The sequence below is a fragment of the Phyllostomus discolor genome, chromosome 1 (genome assembly GCF_004126475.2).
Source record: "Phyllostomus discolor isolate MPI-MPIP mPhyDis1 chromosome 1, mPhyDis1.pri.v3, whole genome shotgun sequence".
NCBI lineage: Eukaryota > Metazoa > Chordata > Mammalia > Chiroptera > Phyllostomidae > Phyllostomus > Phyllostomus discolor.
The window spans coordinates 199,805,439-199,830,556 of NC_040903.2; the positions used below are offsets into that span (position 1 = coordinate 199,805,439).

The 25,118-nt window shown below is 41.5% G+C and overlaps 1 protein-coding gene across 1 annotated transcript in view; it reads left to right on the plus strand.

Annotated features, from left to right (window-relative positions):
• NRXN3 (neurexin 3) overlaps positions 1-25,118 on the plus strand; it is a 1,487,232-nt gene that overhangs the window by 481,656 nt on the left and 980,458 nt on the right. The window contains 1 exon segment of the mRNA XM_036018906.1: positions 4,119-4,502. Coding sequence (XP_035874799.1) covers positions 4,119-4,502 — 384 coding nt within the window.

The following is a 25,118-nucleotide window of genomic DNA, read 5'->3' on the forward strand; positions in this document are numbered from 1 at the left end:
TGTCATGGGTGTGATGGTCCCCCCTCCCAACTTTTCTTCTTTGCCTTTTTTGCATCACCATGGAAACCAATTGTGACATCACAGAAACTACATTATGTGATAACTCTGTAGGATAAGCTTCACAGTGTAAGAGTTTATGCAACAATACACCTTTCAATAATTGGCAGGAGTCATGTTTCAGGGAAAAAATTATGACAAGAAAAGAAAAGGCAAATTGATTTTTCCTGAAGTCATGTTCAATTTAAAGCCTTCCTTTGGTGTGAAAGCCTATATTTCACTCTTTGCTAAGACCTCACTAACTCTCCCTTCCTCTTCATAACCTTTTACATTTGGTTTAAATGGCTTTGTTTGTTTCTGCAGCCGCAGATCAAACAAGCTAGCCCCAGGCAGTACATAGCCACTCTGGAGTAGTAACAGAGAGGGAGAAAAAAAATTTCACAAATAGAGAGTCTGGAGCTTTTGAATGTCTGAACAGTCTGCCTAGTTTTCTATGGACCATGTGGCAATGAAGGTCACATTCTCTGCCATTAGAAAAGGCATTTCACCCAGAGTGCTAATTAGAGCACTTGAATTTCACACATTTCCTGATTCTCTATTTAGGTGGTATTATACTCAAGAAGGGTCTTGGCTATATTTCCATCACTTTTAAGGATGCACTCTGGAGATGTCATTTGGACAGTTTCTTTCTAGGTGCATTGGGCTAACAATAAAAAGCAATAGGCTCCCTCTAACAGTTTATAGCCAGGAATGGCTGAGCTTGGGGGAAATGGCTTTCTGGCATAATTTCAGAGCTAGAAGGCTGATGGCAATGAGCAACGCTGCCCTTAGGAGGAGCTGGATGGGTTCTGTGCAGAGGGCAGATGGGTGGTGGATTGCAGCCCTAGATGGTTTATTGCCCAGTAGGATGCTTTATTGATTGTCTAAAATCTGATCAGAACCAAGAAGCATCAAATTAAATGTGCTTTTTAAGCAGGAACGAACAGTTTGTGCTTTGTTTTTAAAACAGAAAAATACACAAAAATTAATTTCTCTCGAGACTGAATTTTTCTCTAAGTTTATCTTTAAAGTGTCAGCAGGGCAGAGCCAGAAAGCTGTCCCAGAATTATAAAGGAAGCACTCCTGCTGGAGTTTAAGGCCCATGCATTTGGGTCTCTGGAGGTGGGTCCTGATTGATGGGTGTCATGACTGACTAACCTAGACCCTGACACAGCTTAAAGGTCACCTATCTGTGTCACACGCAGGCTAGAACACGTAAAATTGCCGTATGTCTACTTCTGTTTATTCCCAACACTAACTGCTCTTTCAAGTAGAGCAGTTATTTTGTTTTGTTAGGACCGCCAGAGGACCCATCTTTGTCAAATTGCTTTGGATTTCAGAAGCCTTGAATTTCATACCTGGGAGCTATAGCATTAGCCTATAAATTTGAAATACCTATACATTTGATCAAATCCTAAAAAAATTTACTGAGTAGACAAATAATTGTCCTGTGAAAGCAATGAAGCATAAAATTTTAATATGACCTATTAAACTTTATTTATGAATATGTTTTCTGGTATATTGTTTTTAGTTATAAACTTACACTAAATTGAATAGTTGTAAATGCATTAGCATATCTAAGGGTGGCACCTCCTTTCCTGCTCGTCCTGAAGAATAACATGACTGAGAGGTGATCTAGAAAAACTTTGATTTCACTTAGCATAATACCCTCTGGGTCCATCCATGTTGTTGCTAATGGTAAGATTTCATTCTTTTTTTTATGGCCAAGTAGTATTCTATGGTATATATGTATCCATTCTCTATCCACTTGTCTATTGATGGGCACTTAGGTTGCTTCCATATCTTGGCTATTGTAAATAACAAAAGGATTAAGAAGTACAAATTGGTAGTCACAGAATAGTTATAGGGATATAAAGTGCAGCATAGGGAATATGGCCAATGATATTATAATAACTTCTTATAGTGCCAGGTGGGTACTAGAATTATCAGGGGGCACCTTGTACATTATGTAAATGACTAACTACTATGCTGTACACCTGAAACTAATATAAAGTATTGAATATCAACTGTAATTAAAAAATAAATAAACAAACTAAAACAGAAAAAAAGAAAGAAAAACTTTTATGATCACTCCTCAGTTGGGTGACAGATTCTTAAAACTTGGTTAAGTGCCTTTAAACCAGCTGTGGTCACACCCTCACAGAATAGATTTCTTCAGGGTGTCTTGAAGGCTCCAGCATTTAAATTTGTCCTGGTACTCATCTTATTTGGCAATGGATGTTCCTTCCCGCTAGTTGGTGATCAGATTAGCTCTGTAGATTTGTGGAGAGCAGGCAAAGCAAACTGTGCAAGAGAGAAGAAAGACACAAACTTCAACTTCCTCATTTGTGAGACAATAACTCTTATCTCACAAAATTGTTTTAAGGATCAGGTTGAAAGAAGCACAGAAAGTACTTACAATGGTGGCCAGGGCATTATTATTGTTATATGGGTGTGTGTGTGTGTGTGTGTGTGTGTGTGTGCGTTTTCTTTACATAGGTTTTTAAAAGATTAAAAACCAAAAAAAGCAAAGCAGATGTCTCCAGGAGAAAACTTTTAGGGGCGAGCGGGGGAAGCAAGCTGCTGGTTTGCTCCCCCCGGAGGCCCGTATGTTCTTTCTGCTCCTCTGGCCCCGTGTTGACTTTGTAATTTAAAGTGTGATCTCAGTCCTCAGGCTATTCCCTCCACACACACAGCTGAGGGAATTGAAATTCTGACCGAAGTGAAAGCTGCCTGATGGATGGCAGTTAACTTGGTACCAGTGAGCACCTTAAGAATACTAAATAATTTTTTAAAGTAATGGCATGGTGTTTAGATAGCACCTTGATTTTACAGTTTCCTTGATGCTACGCTTTAGGAAATTGAACTGTAAATGGTGGAGGGTCATCTTCATGATCGAGGACTAGAACCCTTGTCCCAAGTTCCCAGGTCAGTCTACCTGGGGCTATACCTTCTGTAATCCCAGGTGTCCAGCCTCTTTCTAACTCCATCTCCTGCTCTCTTGTTCTTGCCTTCTCCACTCTAGCCACACCCCTGCCTACCCCAGGGCCTTTGTAGGTGCCGTTCCTTCTGCCAGACACAGTCTTCACCCTGGACTGGGGGATCCTTCCCAACATCCTGGTGTTAGCTCACCTGGCATATGCTTAGAGAGGCCTTCACTTTAAAGAATAACCCTTGGGCTGCTACCGTAGCACCCATTTCACTCTCTTCCTAGCACCTGCTGTTAACTAATTTCTCTTGTTTATCGGGTGATTTGTCTATTTTCTGTCCCTCTGCTCTGGAATATTAGCTCAATGAGAGCAAGGCCATGACTGTCAAGTTCATCTCTGTCCATGGAACTATACCAGAGACAGAAGAGGGGCTCAATGCATCTTTGTTAAATGAATTCATCAACATTTTTCAATTAAAATCTTTTTTTAGCAAAGGCAGTGCCCAAAATATTCACTGGCAGGCCCAGTAGCTAATGCCAGTGTAGAGGGTCCCTGTGCATGGAGGGTCCCATCCTTTAGGGGAGGATGAGCCAGTAATGAAGACTCAGGCAGGCACATACAGAGAGCCCTTACTTGACAGAGGGAAATGCACCTTGTCTATATAAGCTCATGTAATCAGCACACCAACCTGAGAGGTGGGGGCAATTATTTCCCCATCTTATAGATGAGCAAATTAAAGCCCAGGAAGATGAAGACACTCCTTGAAGGTCACAGCTAGTATGTGGTGGAGCTGGGATTTAAACCCAGGCAGGGACTGTGCTGCTCTCACCAGTGTGGCCCGTGGCCTCTCAGCTAGGACTGCTGGGTAGAGAAAAGACATCGCCCTATAGCTACTAGGTTGTTGGGATTGTCTTGGCTCCTCCTAGTGGCCAGGCTATCTTACCTGCAGAGATTGGGACCCCATTACCTGCACTGTTTTTTTTTCTACCACCTTGTAGGACTTCCTTCCCTTGCTTGCATTGTTCTGTCCTGGTCACACAACGTTTGTCTCAGAACTCACCTGCTGGGCTCCTTTCTTACTTTCACCACCTGGCAGTCTCGCCTGCGATGCCCAGGAGCTGTTCGCTCACTCTTTCTGTCCTCCCATTCCAGGTACCATATCAGTGAACAGCAGGCGCACGCCCTTTACCGCCAGTGGGGAGAGCGAGATCCTGGATCTGGAGGGGGACATGTACCTGGGCGGGCTGCCCGAGAACCGTGCCGGCCTCATCCTCCCCACCGAGCTCTGGACTGCCATGCTCAACTACGGCTACGTGGGCTGCATCCGCGACCTGTTCATCGATGGGCGCAGCAAGAACATCCGGCAGCTGGCGGAGATGCAGAACGCGGCGGGCGTCAAGTCCTCCTGTTCACGGATGAGCGCTAAACAGTGTGACAGCTACCCCTGCAAGAACAACGCTGTGTGCAAGGACGGCTGGAACCGCTTCATCTGTGACTGTACGGGCACCGGCTACTGGGGGAGAACCTGCGAAAGGGGTGAGTCGGCGGCGTGGGTGGCATGGGTGGTGGGACTCATGGGTGTGACCGCTACAGTCATGTCCGTGGAGAGACTTGTGCTTTCTTTGCTACCACAGGTGCTGCCTTTGGGCCTGCCTGTGCTTTCTTTCTTCTAGAGGAGCTTTCTTGGGTCCACTGCTTTCCAGGTGGCACCCTTTCTAGTTCTGGCTACTTGGATTTGTTTGACTGGTGCTGGGTCGCAGAAAGGGACAGTTTTGAGTAAAGATTCCCATGGTCATGACTTTTTTTTATTAAGTGTCAGACATCTTTTATTTAGAGAGGGTGAATACTTGTCTTTTGGGATTCTGGATGGGCTGACTGGCTGTTTTATTTATTTAACTCACGGTTTTTGGTGCTCTCTGCATGCTAGCTCTTGTATTAGGCTTTAGAAATACATTATTGAACAAGACAGACCCAGCTCTATTTTCATGCAACTTGCTTTATAGTTGACTATTTAGCCATTAAATGAATCATTTTAAACATGGTGGGTTTCTTAAGAGTCAGTGTGGTATATTGGTTAAGAACATGAACTCTGGGGCCAGACTGGGTAAGAAATCTGGCCCCAGAGGAGTGATGTGAACCATATCAAGATAGTATATTTGAGACTTGATTTCCTCATCTGTGAAACAGGAAAAATCAGGTACCTCCCTCACAAGATACTGGTAATGATGAAGTGAGTCAAAAGGTCTTGGACTAGGGCAAGCAGTTAATTAATGTTAGTGATTGTTGCAATCATAATTATTGTCATTCAGCACCATTAAATGGGAAGTAGAGAGAAGTTTGGGTGGCTTTTACAAAGGGACCTGACATACTGGAGGGGTTCATAGAAAGCTTCTGTAAGGAAGAAATATACAAGTTGAGACTTGAGACATGAGTACAAATGAACTTGGCAAAGAGGAGGAAGGAAGGTGTGTGTCCTAGACAGGAAGGACATGCCAAGGTACAGAAGTAAGAGACCATGGCACAGCTGAGGAACTGAACAAAGTCCAGAATGGACTGAAGTGTGGAGTGCTGAGGGGAGAAGGTTCAAAGAAGTGGCTGAAGAGGTGGATAGCAAACCAAGAGGACTGATGGATTAGAACAGGCCAGAACACTGGGAGGAGCCCTTCTCATTCACCACTTTAGCATCTTATGTTTGCACGGAATTTACATTTGGGGTAAAAGGCAGAGGTAAAGGCAAGCAAAGAGACAATGCCAAGACAAGAAGATTCTAGTCTATAAGCCAGTCCAGATTACAGTTTAGTTGATTGTTTTATATACCAGGCTCCCAGAATCAAGCTGACTGCCCATGGGTTGTCACCCTCTATTTTATATGAAAAGATAATCTACACAGTTGTCAACTGTTTGCTGAGGGTATAGCTCTAGGGCTTTGAGAATACTGCATCTGTTATAGGTAATTTTTGCCCTCAAGAAGTTTATCATCTGTTTAGCTAAGGATTGAAACATCAATACAAGAAAACAATGATAAAATGATAAAAGGCAGTGGCATGAACTCTATTGGTGGACCAGACTAGGAAGACATGGAGAGTCAAAAAAGAGAAGACTTTCTTGAGTGGGAACCTACAAGGTCTCATCCCTAAAGACTACCAGTGGTCAGGATTGTCCACCATCACAAGCCTGGTGATGAGGAGATATCCTAGAGCAGGAACTGGATGAGTAGTCAAAGATGTTTCATGTTGTTTTTGTGAGGTCAACTGTATTCCTAGTTAAGGTGTGCTTCAAGAGAACTGCAAGTCTTCCTTGCAATTGGACCAAAAATAGGGTTCAGGACATTGGCATAAGGGAGAAGAAGCCTCCTTGGAACTTATAGAATTTAAATTCAAATTTACTGAATTTTCAAAGCTGCAACAACCAGAACATGAGCTAAGATGAGGAAGCAACAATTTTGAACAGAAGTGGGCTGCCTAGGAGCTGGTCAGTCTGTCAAGCTCCTGGACTCTTTCTAAAAATCTTTCTAGGGTGGACTATCATGGTATTGGTTTGGGAGATTGGAAGGTCATTCAACCTCTGAGATGCATGAGACAGAAAGGTAGTGTAAGAACTGAAAGTCACTTTAAACACTTTGCTTTCTCCTCCTGGGTCTCTTCTGAAATCAAGGTCCTTGTGGCTGCTGAAGACAGGGAGCAGTGACTGTAGGTATCTGTGTTTCTGAGTTCACCTATGCCAAGGACAGATCAATGGGAGTTGGTCCAAGATTTGCCAAGCATGGTGAAAGTCACTGCACCTTTTACATTGTCACTTTTGACTAGTCATTAAAAGGCAGCTGATTGGGGATATATGAGGGACAATTATTCCTGGTACAGTGCAGCCAAGAGTCATCCATTCTGGACAAATGAGAAGGAGCCTAGCAAATTTAAGACATTTGATCTGTACATCGCTCAAATTCCAGACAGTTCAACTGATTGTTTTGTTCCTCCACTAATTGTTTTTTGGCTCTGTATTGTTCCTGACACCATGTTCAGAATGAATCAGCGGACTATAAAAATGATAGGACTCCACTCTGCTAGCAAAGCAAATAGAGCTTCCAAATGACATTGTTTTTCTTTATTGAAACTGATTCCTCAGGAGAGATGCTTTTGAGTGTTTCTTATTCATTTTCTATACATGCAGCAACCATGAAGCCCTAGTATGTTCCAGGCATTGAATTAGATGCAGAAGTTGTAAATAAACTGACAGCACCTGATTTTGATCAAGGAGCATATAATCCTTCTAGGCAAACAAAGGGAGATGTGGGAAATGTGCTAACATATGGTTGGTGGTACGCTGGAGGGAACAGAAGGACATACAGATGGGAGAGGCCATGTTAATACGGGGCAGTGATGGTCAGAAAAATGGGCCTCGGGTTTTTTTTTTATTATTTTCTTGTCTCCTATTTCTAATAGAATTATGGCCTCTTCCTACCTGTCACCCTTAGGATTCACTACAGGCACTTCTGTAGAGTAGGGAGGGAAAGGGTTTGTTAAAATTATTTATATGCAGGAACACAATCCCTTTTGGATCAAGCAATGCTCCTCTATCCACCATAACACCAGCAACATGGTCACTCAGTTTACCATTCTCTCCTTAATTTTCTTCTAGAAGCATTAAACCTAAGCCTGGAATTCATAATTGGTGATAAACGTGGTAAGTCTGGGACAGTTCCTAAGACAGTGTGCCCCATCTAGCCCAAACTGTGTCCTGTACTTGGGCTTCATAGTGGTCAGTGCATTGGTATTGTAGTCCCTGCAACAGAAACAGTAGTGTTAGAAAGAAGCATTTGTGTATATTAAATAGAGAAGGTGTAGGAGTGATGCTAAAAACTGGTACTTAGAGAAAAAGCAGAGTTGGGGATAGCATGGGCCACATATTAGATCAAAATAGCCCAAGAACTCAAGCAAAGTGAGCAAGCAGTTCAGTCTAAGAGACAACTCCAAGATCAAAGTTGTCAGCCCAAGGCAAGGGAATAGAGCAGGCAACTACTGGGAAGTGTAAGAGTATGTTAGACCAAGATTAATTTGCATGAGTATTTTTCTCTTAGAGTAAAAATGGAGGACTCTTGCTCGTACCCTCACAAGAGTACTTCTACTGCCTGTGAAAAATGAGCAGTGCTAAATCTTGACATATGACAATTGGCTTGATGTTGTATTTAGATTTTTTCAGCATGATCTGATACTATTCTAAGAAGATGTAGATATATCTACCCATCTCGGTTGTTCAGCTGTAGCTATTTTGGTTTGCTATTCATAATGAAGTGGGAGACCTAAAAAGCAAAGTCCTATTTTAGCTGCGGAATGCCAATCAGTTTGGTTGAAATGCTTTCATCTGCTGGAAGACCACCTGCCACCCTGTGAAGTCCTATGGTATAGAGGAAGCATTCTAGCTTGTCTGTCTTAAGAGGATAAGATCAATTGACCTGGGACGACATAGACATCTTCTTGCCAGTATAGCCAAACTGTGTAGTTCCCATGGTGGGAATCAAGTGTCAATAGGCAAGGCAATGGATTTGATTTATTTGTGGACCACTAAACTTCAATTTGGCCACTGAAGATTCTATCCTCTTCTCTGGATGGCTTTTTCTGAATGTAGACCATCATTTATTTAGCAAGAAAAAAAATAGGAATTGCCACAGGTCCATTTCTGTGACAAGAAAAATAACCTACAGTGCAGCACCTAAAGCCAAGATTGCCTGGTGGTTAGTGGTATGAATTTTAGAGTTGGAGCTTAATTCCTGTGTTCGTTCTATCGCTTACTAGCTAGATGATTTACAACAAAATTTTCTCTTAATTCTTCTAAGCCTCAGTTTTCTTATCTGTAAAATGGGAACACTAATACTAAGTAAAGTTTTCTTGGTGGCAAGTTACAGAATTGACTATGGCCAACAGAGTCAAAGAAGAGGATTTGCTGCACGACTACCTAGAGAGGCATCCATCAAATGAAGATCTCACTAACGTCCTCTTACACAGGGAAGCAGAGCACTGTGTAAGCAGAGCACTCTGGGGACCCCACGGCACTGTGTTTAAAATGATTCATTTCTTTGACTCCAGGTTCTGAATTTTTCCGTTTAGAACTTACATTTCCCAGCAGGAGAATCTGGTTGGCCCAATTTGATTCTCCAGTCAGCTCTGTCCAGGTGCCAGGTGGGCAGTCACCTAGAATAGATGAGAAGGACCACGTGTGTGCGTGTGTGCGTGTGTATACATGGGTAAGCTCAGGGTACCCTGACCCATGAAGCCATGTCCTATTATAGATGTCCAGCCATATGGACCTACTGTCTGATAAAAGAAAATGTTTCCTGGGATTATGGAAATCTGGTGTCTTTGAGAATATTAATTTGTAGAACCAAGAAAATGTGATGGAAAAGGTAAATCTTCTTTTCTCACTGGTCCCCAGGATTCCATTCTTCTGACACAAGCACCAGCTGGGGTCCAAGAATGAAAGATATTTTGAGTTCTCTCAAATGCTTTTTGTTCCAACAAACAAAGAGTGTAGGCAGCAGCTTCTCCCTACTCCAGCTCAGGGACTTCTCTTTCAGCCAACTCCTCTGATGGCTGCTGTGTGCCCCAGAGTGGCTACACATTCTGCCTGGGAAGACTGAGTTACCACCTTTAGGTGAGGGTAGAATATGTCATTTGGATGCCACATAGAAATCATGACATCAGAAAATACCGTTCATGGCATCTGTATCTGCTCCTTGTATCAGTAGGTTAGGAATTGGAAGCCCTAAGAAGTTAATGTGACTTTAACTTGGAGTAGCTATGCAATGGTTAAAATTCATGCTTTCTGATTTTAATCCATTGCACTTTCCACTACAATGAACACTTTTCCTTCTTGTATATGTGAATGAGGTTATATTGTAAGGTCATTGAGAGAAAAACAGTGCATTAAATATCTTTGTTTCCATGCAGTCTCCAGCACTATGCTATATATACACTATATGGTTATTAAATGTTAAGGGCTCCAGTTCTCACCCAGAGTCTCTTCTTGGTCTGTACATGCCCCTCAGTGCCCTCATCCATTGCCATGATGTCAAAGATCATGTATATGTCAGTAACTTCCAAGTCAGGATCTCTCCTGAAACTCTCTCTGGAATCCCAGAAATCTGTATCCCATTGTCCATTTGACATCTGCACTTGGATATCTGATAGGTAGCTTAATCACAACATTGAAAAAAAGAAATTTGAGTTCCTGCTCCCTGCCTTTGACTTTTTAAATTGTACTTTCCCCCCTCTCAGTAAATGGCATCACCATTGTCCTGGGGAGTTTACTTGATTTTTCTTCCATCTCATTCAGTCCGTCTCAGCAAGTTTCTGTCGATGCTTTATTTAAACCCATCCTGCATCTATCTGCTTCTCTCCCTTTCACCACCATTATCCTAGGTCAATCTACACTGATCTCTTCTTTGGACCACAGGATAGTATGTCATATGATTATGAAAAAGGTCAAGTTCATTTTATGCCTTCCTTAGAACACTAAACTATTATTAAAATGTCTACATATTCAACACATTTCTACCTTAAGCAACTTTAGTTTCAGTAGCTGTTGGTCCCCTAAATTATAGGAAATGAAAATTATAGCAAATGAAGCTCTGATGCTTCTTTGGAATTAACTTCAACATTCACATAGCAGTTCCATAAATAGGTATCTAGCCCCTCTCTGTGTCAGGCTTAGTGAGCTAAGTTGTGAGGAGACACATTTGTAGAAGACATGGTTTCAGTTCTTTTATGGACTCAGTCTAGTGGAGGGGATGGAGACATAATCTACAGACTGTAATGCAATCTACCAAGGGCAATGATTCAGGGAATAATTATAGGAAAGAAAAAGATAACAATTAGAAAGCAAAATATGTCCAACATGACATACCACTTTATAACTTGTTCTAGGTCCACTGGGGTCTGCTCAGACTGACTCAGTGGTGTGGAAACACAAGGAACCCTAGCCTTTGAGGTCAAATATAATAATCCTGGTTGCTTTCACTGGTTCCAGTGCCACCAAGGAGCTGCCCCATTCCCCAGGGATGTCCAGGCCCTTGATTTAGATATATGACCTTGAGATTCTTACTTGGATCCTCTGGTGTCTCTGTTGTGCAAAAATAAAATGAGGCAATTGGGTTTCATGCTCTCTCAGGGCCCTTTCAGTTCTAAACTCTGTGATCCTCAAATGTCATCAGCTTGGCAATGGCTTCCCTTATCCTGAGATGAGGGGTAAAGGTGAGTGAAGGGCAGGACAGGGATGTGAGTCCTTGCTCCTTGCAGTCTGCAGAATTCTCTGGGTTAGGAGACTGGGTTTAGTTATGTCAGCACTGCACTGAAGTTGTCACCTCTCTGATGCATTCATCTAAAAAAATGAATGCCTCAATGTACTGGGAATATGTCAGGCCCATGATATATAAGTTTTAATGGATGGATTAATGAATATAACCTTGTATTTCTTAAGAGCATTAAAAGGCTGTCTCCTTTTCTCTCCATTGTTTGCCCCTTTTAGATGGGTAATGACTTGTACCAGAGGGAGGGGCTTTCCGAGAAATACACAATTCATCAACATTAACCAATGAGTCCCCATTTTTCCCTAATTGGTTGAATCTTAAGTCATACAGATGTATCTCTGGTGAGGACCATAGCAGTGCTCTGATTCAGACTCTTATGTTTTCTCTTCCTGTTTTCCAAGTGTTTCTCTTTGCAGGCTGAGTAGTATGATCCCAGGACATTGTCCCATAGTCCACAAACCCTTCCTGAGTGTTATTTCACTAGGTCAGGGTCTGAGGTAGCCCTGATCACAGCTGCTCCTGTCACTCCAAAGGAGATTCTATTATTCTGGAATCTTAAAGCTCCCAGGGTCTTAGAAGGACAGGCTTGTTTGGAGATCTTTGAAATATCTCCAGCTTGGCCTCTGTTCAGCCTGAAAAAGGGAGGGTCAGCACTTTGAGGCAGCATGTGACACTGCTTAGAACTGCATCACACCTGCTGTTAGCCGTGGTTCTGTCAAATGTAGGGACACAGAGCCATTTATATTGCCACTCTGTACCTTTATTACTGCCTTTGCTAAAAGCTGTTTAACTGCCAGCAGATATCTGCCTATTATGGGTGCAATAAATTGAGATGCTGCTAAATTATGAGAAACAAGTGCTTCCAAATGCAACACAAGGGGATTATTATAGCCTTTTCTAGCATCTCTGGCTCCACGTGTCTTTTCACAGATAGATAAATTATTCCTTGCTTCAGTATGGATTAAGAGGAAAGTTAAGATATCTGTTTATTGAGAGAAATTACATGCCTGCTCTATGGTCAGTTCTAAATATACATTTGGTCATTTACCCTTACATTCACTCTGCAGGCTTCATATTATTATCCTCATTTTCTAGATGTAGAAAGTGAGGGTCCAATTCATTCATTCCAAAGCACCTCTTGAGTCCTGTGTGCCAGGGGCCAAATAGAGCCCTTGGGGATAATAAAGCATTGATTATGATGCTCCTCATAAGCACATCAGTAAATTCCGATGTCTGAGAAAGGTGGGACAGAGATGCAGGGAGAAGTGTCGTGGACAGCATCACAGATTGGGAGATGTTAGAGCTGAGCCTTGGTGGAGTTGCAGGAATCTCCCAGGTAGACCAGGTAGGTAGAAGTATTCCAGGGAGAGGAAACAGAGATGCAGAGGTGGCTTGGGGAAACAGGAAGTTTCCCTCGTGGTTGGAATCTAAGGCTTGGGGATTGAGGAGAAGGAATTGGAGGGAAGATTTTAGAAAGTGTGGCTGGAGGAGGGAAGGACCAGCTGTGAAGTACCTTGTTTGCTCTCCCAACAAGCTTAGGTCTTACCTTACAGGAGGCATGCCATTTTGATCACAGGGACAGCAAGGCCAGATCTCTCTGCTGGAGGATGGGTGGGATGTGGGAGGCAGTAGGCCAACATACCAGTGTGTATTAGCTCAGTTTGCATTTGTGTTATTTCAGGAAGGAGAAATAAGAGCCCTAACTGAGGCAGAGAGAATGGAGGTCACATTCTGGGAACATGTCTAATAGATTTAAGAAACAATGTTGATAGGATTTCCCACCCAATTGTATCCAGTGAAAAAATGACCAAGAATGGGTTAGAATGGAATTTGGCCATGAAATCCTGTTGTTTCTTTTCTCTACTACTCAGCCATCTTGAATCGGTTTGACATGCTTGAGAGGAGTGGGGAGGAGTAAGGTAGTGAGGGAATATAGCTAGGAGTCACCTACACATGCTGGTCCCACTCTGAACATATGTGACGTACCCTCTCTCTGTGCCAACGACATGTCAACAGTGGCTGCATAATTGGTTTGTTGGGCCCCTCTGTCATAGAGTGAAAGTGTCCAATGTGCTCACATAGATAATAAGCTGACATACCCCATTCTGAATCTAGAGTTCAGCATTTCAAGAGTGAAAAAGTTCTCTGGCTAGTGTTTTTATTCTACTTTTTTCTTATAGTATAGAATGACTTAGATAGGATTTCTGTGTTTAAATGTATGATATAGGAAGGAAGGTTGTGGAAGAAGGTGGACATCCCAATGCATGCTTTTGTCCAAACTTCAAATGGTTTGTATTTGGAATCAAGATATGACTCTGATATAATCCCAGATTTTGAAGAACTATGTTAAAATCGTTTGTGATTATCTCAACCAAGATTTGCATATACATAAATTGTGGGGCAAAAGTATGTTTACAGTGGTTTGTATGGAAGCAAATAATAATAATTAGTAAACAATAAAAGAATAAGCTCTGTGTTTTGCATACGCACAACTGTAAACCTACTTGTGCCTCACACCATATTTTCTTGGGAAAAAATGTAGTTTCTCTTTCTTTTGTAAAAATGGTCATATATGAGATAAGTGAAAAGGTTTTTTTTAGAGATAGGGAAGTCATATTTCTAATTTCTCTTTATTTTGGTCTCTCATTGAGACTCAACAGCAATGACCCCTGATATTGAGGATCGTGTACCTGTGTGTGCATAGAGTGCATGCAAACAGGTTTTCTGTAGTCTCTGAGGTGGTTTCCTGCTCTATTTTATCATGGGTTCTGTTTCAATTCATCCTGGGATTACTAAGGGGAAGAAAAAAAGCACAAATTTAACCGTCATGAATAGAAAGTCCAAATTCAAAACCCAAAACTAAATTAACCTAAAGAAAGCAGAGAATAAAAGGGTATAAAATTATATTCTCAGAGGCTCAGATATTATCTAACACAACCATCCCCATCCCCAATTTTAGAAGAGGAAAAAAAGGACTCCACATGGCAAATGGATTGCCCAAAGAAGAAAGAAAGAAGGAGCTCCTACCCTTTGTAATAGCATGGATTAAACTGGATGGAACTGGAGAGCATTATGCTAAGTGAAATAAGCCAGGCAGTGAAAGACAAATACCATATGATCTCACCTTTAAGTGGGACCTAATCAACAAAACAAACAAGCAAGCAAAATATAACCAGAAACAATGAAATTAAGAACAATCTGACAGTAACCAGCGGGGAGGTGGGAGGGAATAATGGGGGAGAAGAGGGGAAGGGTTTTCAGGAACAACTATAAAGGAGACATGGACAGAGCCAAGGTGGGGTGGAAGCAGGGGAGGGAGGTGAGGATGGCTGGGGTAGGGGGGAGTAGTAAAGGGAAAATGCAGACAACCGTACTTAAACAATGATAAAAAAGAATATAAAGCTCTTAGTCCCTCATTTTGGAAATCCTATAGTTAGATTTTTCAAAGAAATATACACAAATAGTATCTATGTATATTTTGTGAAAATATATATCTACTAAGCGGTAGAATCATGGAATTATAGCAAAGGCATTTGGTCAATCTCTGCTAATTTGTTTTTGTTGGTAAGTTTTATTTTTAAATGTTGTCGATTGATTTAGAAGAAATGGGAAGGGAGCAGATATGTATACATTTCTCTTTTTTCCTTTCATCACCCATCTCATCTTCTCTGAAGAATGACAAATAAATCCAGCCCAACAGAGAGGACAAGTGCATCTGAAATTTAGGGCTGGAAATCCTGGGTATAAATGGCTCTTGAAAGGCCCCCTTCTGTGGGCTATCGGGCAGCTATTTCCCTGGCAAGGAGATGCAATCTTTCTTGGAGGAGATCATTTCATGCTTCTTAGCATGTTTAACCTTTACAGCAAAGCAGTCTCATCAAAATGACAAACCCCAACAGAGCCTTCTGTGAGACCAGTAAATCAGAAGCCTTGTGTAATCCTTCGGATTAGCATACTTCCCCTCTTTGTTTCCCCAGGGAGAGAAGGCCCTGTGTGCCTTTCAGATTTCAGTCTTCTCTGCAGGCCCCTTGTCTGGAGCTGCCTGCTGTGGCCCACTTGTATTTGACTACTGTTTTCATAAGGTTTCCCAGGGCCACAGATTGATACCAGCTAAGACCAGTGCATTCTTTATCTCTATCGGCAACATTGTAAAGGCAAGATAAAGGCTCCGATGTTTGCTTAGTTGAATTTCCCCCACCTCTGAAGTCTTCCTTTCTGAGTGTAAAGATAGTAGCTGGCTCTTAATGTCACCACATGTGGTCGCAGGCTCTTGCTCATAGGGACCTGTCTCTAGCTGGCTGTCTCTTCCCCATGCCCCCATTTCTCAGTCTATAATGATGAAACTTCTTTCATAAGCAACCCAGCTTCTCCAGCCATGGTAAGGCCAAGCCTCCTGCTGTGCAGATCCACAAGGTCAAGCCCATGTTGAGAGCAGAAGTGGAAGGGGAGGACATTAATAAGAGTCCCATTAGCTGTGCAGGTAGGTGATAAAAAAGCATTTATTGGGAATTTGGTGGGGGGATGACTCTATCAGAATTTACAGATTCGTGTTTACAGTTGGAAAGGACATCTGAGGTTTTGAGTCTAACCAAATAGCTGATGCTATTTGACCCTTGACAAAACCCCTAAAATGTTGTATGGGCTTGATGGAAACATTGACTCTTCCCACATGCTGTGCTAAACAATTTCCACATGCTGTACTAAATCCGCATTTTGAATCCTGGACCAGAGTTTTCTATTCCAAAGCACTGTCAGGAGGTGCTCTAGTTTGTGCCTTTGGGGTTTTCTTCCTACCTGTTGAGTGTGGAATGCTTGTGAAGTGCAACTCAGAACCATCCTTTACAAGCTGGATGAGTCCGTGTGCTTTAGTTTTTGTACATAATAGCCCCTTTATTTGTTGTAAACAGGCTAGGCAATTAATTCACATTTAGCAACTTATGGCCTGGAAAATCTCATTACCCAAACCTTACGTTATCAGCACATCTGTTTATAAAGAGATGCTTAAAGAAGTGGTCTGAATACTGAGATTCCTGATCATCTCCAAGAAGCAGGGAACCCCTGAAACTATTTTGGAGGGACTGTAGGGTTGGACCAAGGTTATCAAAGCCCCTGAAACTCACACATAAGGGGATATAAAAAGGGAATTCATAGTCACTGAGTACCAACCCTTTGCCAGGTTTAATTTGGTGCTTAACCTACGATGCAGGAGCTTTGGAGTCAGACAGAGCTGGACATAAATCCTGATGCCATCACAGAGTATTACACAATCTTGGGTGTGTTTTTAACCTTTGTGAGTGTCAACTTTCTGACCTGTGAGACAAACCTTTGGGGGTTGTGAGGCTTAAACTAGATGATTATGGTGATTTGTTTCAATCCTAACACACCAGTAACTTTTAGGTGTTGACTACAAGGAGAGATATTATTATTATTAGTCTAATTTAAATTTTAAAACAAACTAATAAAGTATGTAGTATCATTTATATTTTTAAGATAATTAAACCAAGACTTAGAAAGATTGATTAACTTTCTATAGTCACAAGTATTTAGAGGCAGGATTTTTTAAAAATCTAGTCTACCAGATTTTCTTTCTTTTTTTTTAATATATTTTTTAAGATTTTATTTATTTATTTTTAGGGAGGGAAGAGGGGGAGAGAGAGAGAGAGAGAGAGAGAGAGAGAGAGAGAGAGAGAGACATCAATGTGTGGTTGCTGGGGGTTATGGCCTGCAACCCAGGAATGTACCCTGGCTGGGAATCGAACCTGGGACACTTAGGTTCCCAGCCCGCGCTCAATCCACGGAACTACGCCAGCCGGGGCTCAGATTTTCTATTATACTTTGCCATTTGTTAAAGTGAGAGGTCTTAGAGGTAGAACGGGGTACTTTGGGAGGATGAAGGAACTATGGGAAATGAAGAGGCCTTTTTTGTCTATCTTCCAACCTCATTCATTTTATGCTTCAGGACTCGGAGGGGGTATATCTACAGAATAAGACATGGAAGCCTCCCATTTGGAGTAAATTCAAGATTTAGAAAAGCAATCAGGATCTTCCACATCTTTTTGCCCACATTCTTGGTTCCTAAGGAAAGGAAAGGAACTCTAAGGTTCCATGGATCAGTCCAGAAAAGCATTAAAGGGGTGCAGCTGAGGACCAGGAAGACAGACTTTTCCCTGTTCCAACTTATCCAGGCCCACAGCACACCCCAAGTCACACCTGCATCCATACCCACGTGTGCATCCTTTAGGCTCGATGCCTTTTAATGGACAAATCCCTTCTAGAGGGATGACGCTGACCCTGTTAATTCAGAATGATTGGCCTGGAGTCTGCTATGCAATGTGGGCTGGGTGCCGAGGACTCTCTAGATGACTGGCAGCTGGTAGCAGGGAAGAACAGGCCCCCAAGGCCTCTGGAAATACATTGTGTAGGCTGGAAGCCATCTCATTTCTCGAACTATGGTAGATGAGAAGGGATCTTGGCATGAGGGAACAATGGTGCAATAAAACCATGTGGCTAAAATATAAGTGGGAATTCAGAGCAGTGCCCTAGGGTATCATTCCCATTTGAGGAGATGCCTTGGCTGCTACAAAAGAGCCCTTCTCCCCTAACTTTGGGTTCCCCTGGGCTTTTCATAAATGGAGATGGTGATGGTATGAAGGTGAAGGGGCATGTCTTCAGGATAAAGCTGAACAGGATGTTTTCTCTGTAAATTTTCTTTTTCCCTTTCTCTCTTCCTTTATTCCTCTCACTTTCTCCTCACCTTTCTTTCACTTTTTTTTTCTTGCCGTCAGTCCCTTCAAAACACTTTTCATTTCTTTCCTACATGTTGAATGTGTTTGACCCATCCTATTTCTTTTCAGTACAGAGTGGTGTTCCTCGGGGCTTTGATGGAGCAACTGATATAATGAATCTTGGCTTTGGTAAAACTGTTATTCTGTATACGTAAAATGCTACTCAATAAACCAGTCTCTAGATTATAGCTCTATTAGCAGTGTTTACCAGTGTTGGGGAGAAGCCTCATAAAATATTGTCATCAGTTGGTTATTACCAACATTCTAGGTTGTGAATCTCCATTTTTAAAAGTGAACATTGATATTTATGATTACAAAAGCAATATATGCTCACTGTAGAGAATTTGGAATATATGGAAATTTATTAATTCAACTTTTTATTTAGCTGATATTAATTGAGCACCTATTATATGGCAAACAATAAAAAAAAAAGCTAACCCTCTTAACACCTAACAGTAATTATCATCCCCTGACTTTTATTTAAGTTATCTCAAATATTTTTCCTTGGGAAGAAGGGGAAGTGGTGCCAGGATTATAAACGCATTTAACATAAAACTATGCCATATCCTCTGGCATAGTACATTTGCTTTAAAAACGTGTTTTAGTTTTGTTGCCATTTTATATGTACATAAATGTAGTAATTTTATACTTTAACACTTGATGGCATCTATCAGATATTATTAGCAAGGATTGGAAATGGGACTTTTTCAACAGTCATTGAATTTACCTGATGACTTCACCAGGTACTTAAAAAATCCAAGTGGTTTTAATTTCTGGACAACCACAATTTAAGCTCCAAAACAACCTACAGACATGTAAAGCCTCATTTGTCAAAGGCTCTGGGCTGGCTCGTCCTCCCGCTGTGGGGTGGCTGCAGCCCAGCTGGCTCCAAGCTCCACCTCTTGGAGCAGGACTGCCAAGCTTGAGCACATAAGCCTGTCCTCAGCCTCCCTGAGCCCAGTCCTCAGTTTCCTGTGCCTGTGTGAGGTCTGAAAATAAAGCTCCTACCCCAGCTGGTGCAGCTTAGTGGATTGAGCGCGGGCCTGCAAACCAAAGGTTGCAGGTTCGATTCTCAGTCAGGGTACACACCTGGGTTGTGGGCCAGGTCCCCAGTGGGTGGGCTCATGAGATGCAACCACACATTGATGTTTCTTTCCCTCTCTTTCTCCTTTCCTTACCCTCTCTCTAAAAAATAAATAAATAAAAACTTAAAAATAAAAAAAGCTCCCTGGTACAGTGAAATAAAAAAGCGAAAATTGCTCATAATTATACCAACAAGAAACAGGTATTATTAACATATTGGCATGCTTTATTCTATTCCTTTGAGAAATATATATATATATATATATATATATATAAAATATTTTATGTGATTTTAAAATAATTTTCCTGTCCTGAGTTTTTCAGATAGAATTACCCCATGAATTCAATTATGTGATAATTTTATAATTATACCATAATTTCAATTTAAAAATATGTTATAATCTTTGTCTAAAATCATAAATAAAACCTTTAAAAATGATTTTTAATGACTTCACAGTAGCCATATTTGCCAGCTGTTGTCTCAGTAATGTTGTTAACAACACACTCCAAAATTAAGTAGCTTGCAACAAACAACCTTTGGATTCTATTATGGTAGATCTGTGGATAGGTCGGGGTGGCTCTCCTCCTAGCTGTGAAGTGGCTGGACATAGCTTCAGGTGTGAAAATTATATTAGGTTCTGCTCCATGATCTCTATGTTCTCCTTGGGCCAGACACTACTCAGGGAATGTTCTCTTCTTGGAAAATGGCAGGAGGGCAGGAGGGAACTTGGAAGTATCTAGTACCTCCTGAGACCTTATTCTGTATCTGGCATATTGTTACTTCTGTCCACATTCCCTGGTTCAAAGTAAATCATGCTGCCAGGCCCATGATGGGGTTTGATGGAGTTTGTACAGTCCACCTACTCTAGTGGAAGTACTACAAAGTGACAGGCAAAGGGTGTGGGCGTATAGTTTGAAAATAGGGGAGGGTGAGGAATCATGAACAAGGGTTCAGTCCACCACAGCAAACCATCTGATATTTTATTATCACTGATCCCCAGTGGTTGACCAAAGAAGACATTATTGATCTTTTCTGTTAGGCTCTACTGTGCCCCCATATTGGTGTGGTATCACAAAATGCTTTTCCAGCCAATGGACATCAGAGCCGCTATGACTTGCCCAGTTTTCTCTCCTACCTATGTCAACCTTTTGCTTCTAAAATATCTTTCTATTGATACTTCAACTCATCGCACCTCTAGGAATTTATTGTATCTTTCTTCACAGATGGTGTCCTCTACCAGAGAAGAAACTGGTTCTGATTTGAATGCAGAGGATGCTTATGACCGTTGCTGCAGGAGGGCTTAACGAGGTGCAGTCTAAGACCTAGAAGGATCAGTTCCAGAAGATCATCGGCTTTAGAACCTAAAGGGGAGGAAGATTTAGAGCCTGGTTTGAGATTTGTTAGCAAAACAATGGAGGGAGACCAAGAAAAACCAGTGGGACACAGTAACTCTCTAAGAGTAGTAAGGAATGATTGAATCAATTTTTAAAAAATTCAGAATCACTGAACTCCATCCACTCCCGTAATCTTTAGTAAATTACTCTTTAAGTCTGGAATTCTCTTCCTGCTTGAGGTTTTACCAGGGATTTGGTATTCAGGATATTAGTTTTGGTACTGGGGTCCTGATTCTGTACTAATGGACCTCTTAATTTTTTTCTTTGGTATCTGTTCCTCTGCTTTTAGTTGGCATTTATTTCTTTGCATTATATACTCTACTTTACACATTCGACAGCATGCTCTAAAAGGCCAGGACTGTGCCTTCTCCATTGCCCAGGGCCTGGCATATAGATGTTCTCAACACCTCTGCTGATGGTGATAGGCTCAGGGCACAGATACCCTCAATCTTTCCATCTAAAGATTTAACAAATCTTTTTATCACCTACATATTCTCCCTCTCATGCAGATTGCCTTGCTCTAGGTTTATATTTAACGCTCACAGCCCAAAATTTCCTACAGGAAAACCTAGTTTATGTATTTATTTCAAATATAATTTCCTAAGGAAGGAGCATGATTCTCCAAGCAGAGCTTGCCAAGGTCCAGGCATTAGTCTGTGCTACAAGAACCAATTTAGAGTAGTCAGAAGCAACAGAGACTGCTAATTAAATTGATGAGGTTTAATAACTTGTATTCTCTCCAAAGAGAAACTTTTCCTGACCAGAATTTTATAAGAAGGTAACTATATTGCATTAGGATATTGTGAGTGTGGAGGAAAGGAGAAATTGATTTAGGGGATGGAGGAAGTGATATTGTGTGAAAATAAGACTAATGTTATAGAATGTTAGCAGAAAACCACCTATTTCTACTATGGTTTACTACCATGCAACAAATATTGATTGAGACCCTGTCATGTGATAGCCATTATGGTAAGAACAAAGGAAACAAAGGGTGAAAGATGTCTCCAGTCTTCAGAGAGCTCATGGTCACCCTAGGGATAGCAGGTGACTGCCTCCAGGAAGATGGACTGGACACGAATGCCATTCAACCAAGATCTCATCTTTAGTGCTGCGTGAATGACCTTATTTAAGATGCAGGACTGATTGGAGGTTGAAGATGAGGTGGGAAGAGAACAGATTTAGACATCAGTTAGAAAAGAACTCCAATTTCTCTGCTCCCAGAAACAATGAGCACGGTAAGTCTTTTCTCTAAGGAGTTAGAGAAAGTTCTTGCTAGGATTGGATCAGGGTATTAGTATAAAACTCCAGGCTTAAAAGAGAGCCAAAGAACACTCATCTGCAACTATAAAATCAATGAGAACACACACACACACCCTTTCTATCTTACTAGGCCATTTATCTGCTGATCCTTGGCTGATAAAATAATCACAGTTTCAAATGCAAAATTAAAATAAAGTTATTTTAACATGATGACTATAATTAATAGTGCTATATGGTATATTTGAACATTGTTAAGAAAGTAGATCCTCAGAGCTCTCATCACAAGGGAAAAACATTTTTATATCTATATGAGATAAGAGATGTTAACTAAACATTTTATGGTAGTCACTTCATAACACATGTAAGTCAAGTGGTTATGTAATATACTTGAACTTACACAGTGCTGTATATCAATTATATCTCAATGAAACTTGGGGGGTCATTTTATCCAGAGACTTAACATTTCAATGACACATAATATTTTATAGAAGAAAGCTCTTGCATATTATAATATTCTTTATAATGCCATTTAAATGATATTCATTAAAATATTACCACACATAATATGCTAGACACTAAGCTAGCATTTGAGGGGTACAGTGATTGGCAAAAACTGACCCATGCTTGGTATCATAGAGCTTACAGTCTAATGATAGGAGAAAGACATCAAATAATCATAAACTAAACATGCAATTTCAAACTTTGCTAAACTTGAAAAGTATGGAGAGCCAGGCCTAGTTGGGGAATCAGGGAAAGTCTTCCTGGAGGAATGATGCTTGAGCTGATATTTGAAGGATAAGCTAGAGGTAACAGGCAAGGATGGATGTAGTCTCCCCAGCAGAAAGTTGTTGGAAAGCCGAAGGGATGAAAAGGAGGATGGCACGAAGATGGGCTTGGAACAGAGACAGAGGGTGGAGGGGAGGCAGGGACTCGGCCATACAGTCCTCAGCTTGTAGAGTGTGCTACTGATTTGGAATTTATCCTAAAGGCAGAAGCAGATTGTTGGGTAGCTATTCGCGGAGAAGTTACATGACTATGATTTACTTTTTAAAGCTCACTTTGGCTATGGGATGGAGAGTAGATTGGAGGGGGACAGGAGCTGATGCTAAAATACCAGTTTTCTAGGAAAGAGTAGATGGTGGACTAAATTTGGGCGAGGGTAGGGACTATGGATGTGAAGCCAAATGGGTGAATTGGAGATATATTTAGAAGGCTCTATATGTACAGCATTTGAAATGTCAAAGAAAAACACCCAGGGCTTAGTAAGGAGACACTTTTATTTAAAAGGATTATTGCAAAGGCAAGAAGGGACTACTACAATGGGGGGAATACTGTGACAATAAAGTCTGAAAGAACCACAAAATTTAAAAAAAGACTGAAAAAAGGTTTTTCATTTCTAGGGTAAAGGAAGACACAAGCATAGATAAGCAGAATCCTTGGCAGGGGTGCTGGACGAACAGTGGGAGAGCACCATGGGCTTTGCCAGGGCGAGGGTCTCACTGCGGCCAGCTGGTTCTCAGGGGAAACTGATCAGCGAGTCCCATTCTGGTTTTCTTTGTGCACGCTCAGACTTGAGGCAAGCAGAATTCAGGTTCAGAGGCCTATAGGAGTAACTAAACTTTGGTCAAGACAAAGCAGAGGGTAAGAAACAGCAATAGGGGCCCTTGGTTAGCGAGTGTAGTCTGCCAAGACATAGAGGATGACTTCATGGGGGCACACAGGAGAGGAGGAGCTCAGTGGAACAGCAAATCCTTGCTCTGCCCTCTCTAGGGGATAGTCTATTTCTTCACTTTACATTAGAGATTCATATGAAGGGTTGGCAATGTTTTGCTACATCCCTGAGTTCATTTACCCCCACAGCACCTGCAGAGGTCTGTGAGAGTTGGAAGGGTGGCATGAGTGGTCAGTCTTCCTAACTCCCTTCTTTTACAGAAGAGAAAGCCATAGTCTAGAGAGGAAAGTGGACTTACTGATGACGTCACAACTAGATGGACTAGTTGGGACTGGTCCCAAACCCAGGACTTCCAGCCGCCACTTTACAAGGCTGCATCCCATCTGGGAGTGCTCCCCACACTTCAGTGTTGCATTGCAGATTCCTCCCGGGGAGCAAATTGAAGTGCTTTCTACCCCCCATTCCCTCCCTGTTCGGCCACAGATGCGGATGTTTGCCGCGCACACACACAGCGTGCACCTTATTCCAGGGCTTGCCAGACATCAAGCTGACGTTATCTGATTGCTCTCTTGAGTTTCCAGTTCCCATCATCCCGCTCCATGTTAAGCTTAGCTTGGCCACCTGGGGCTCAGGATGTAGCTGACAGACATTTGGTGTGTTGGCTAGACTGTAAGCTTTGAAGGCAGGCAGACTCTGACTGAAAAGCTACATCTGTCATTCATTAGCTATGTCATCTGGATCAAGTTATGGATGTTCTCTGAGCCTTCTTTTTCTCAGCTGTAGAGTCAGATAATTACTGCCTTATGTGATTATGGCAAGTATTAGTTGGGGGTATAATAACATTAGTCATTATTTTACTGGTCATGTCCTATGTGCCAGGCATTGTGTAAAGTACTTTATTGACATTATCTCATCTAATCCTTATGGAACAACCCAGTGAGGTAGACAGTAATATTAATCTCACTTTAAAAAAATTAAGAGTTCCTAATCTAATAATAATAATGATCACCACCATTCACACATTCATTTACTCATTTATGCACACCTTCACACATTTTGAATTCACTTGTTATTAAACACCTACTATGTTCTAGGCATTCTTCTGATTTTCTAGGAGAATTCTATTCTTCCAGCAACAAAGAGAAAAAAATTGACAAAGCATTTTCCCCCCATGGAGCTTATATTCTAGTGGAAAGAAATAGAAAATAAACAGAAAATATTTATATATATCTTGTCAGATAAGTACTTTGGAGAGAAGGGAAACAAAGAAATGGGATGCAGAAGTGCCAGGGTGTTGCTCTGTGCGGTGCAGTGGGGAAGGCTGGTGGGTGTGCCCATTGAGACTATAAGCACAGTCACGCTAATTCTGTTTATGGTGAAATTTAACAGTTGGTGGATTTCCTTTCCTTCCCTGGCCCCACCTTGCTTCCTTTTATCCCTTAATGCACTGAGCATCTGTGATATTGATTGATTATGCTAGTGACTGGGAATGCAGAGATGAATGTTTTTTTTATCTATTTATCTACCTACCTTCTACCTACTTAATCCCCGATTTGTTCCACAAAGGATTAAGATGCATAAAAACAAATGGGAAGTGATCCATCTATTAATTGCTTTGCTGGGGCCATGTGGCTCTGCTGGAGTGGTTTGGGCCTTTA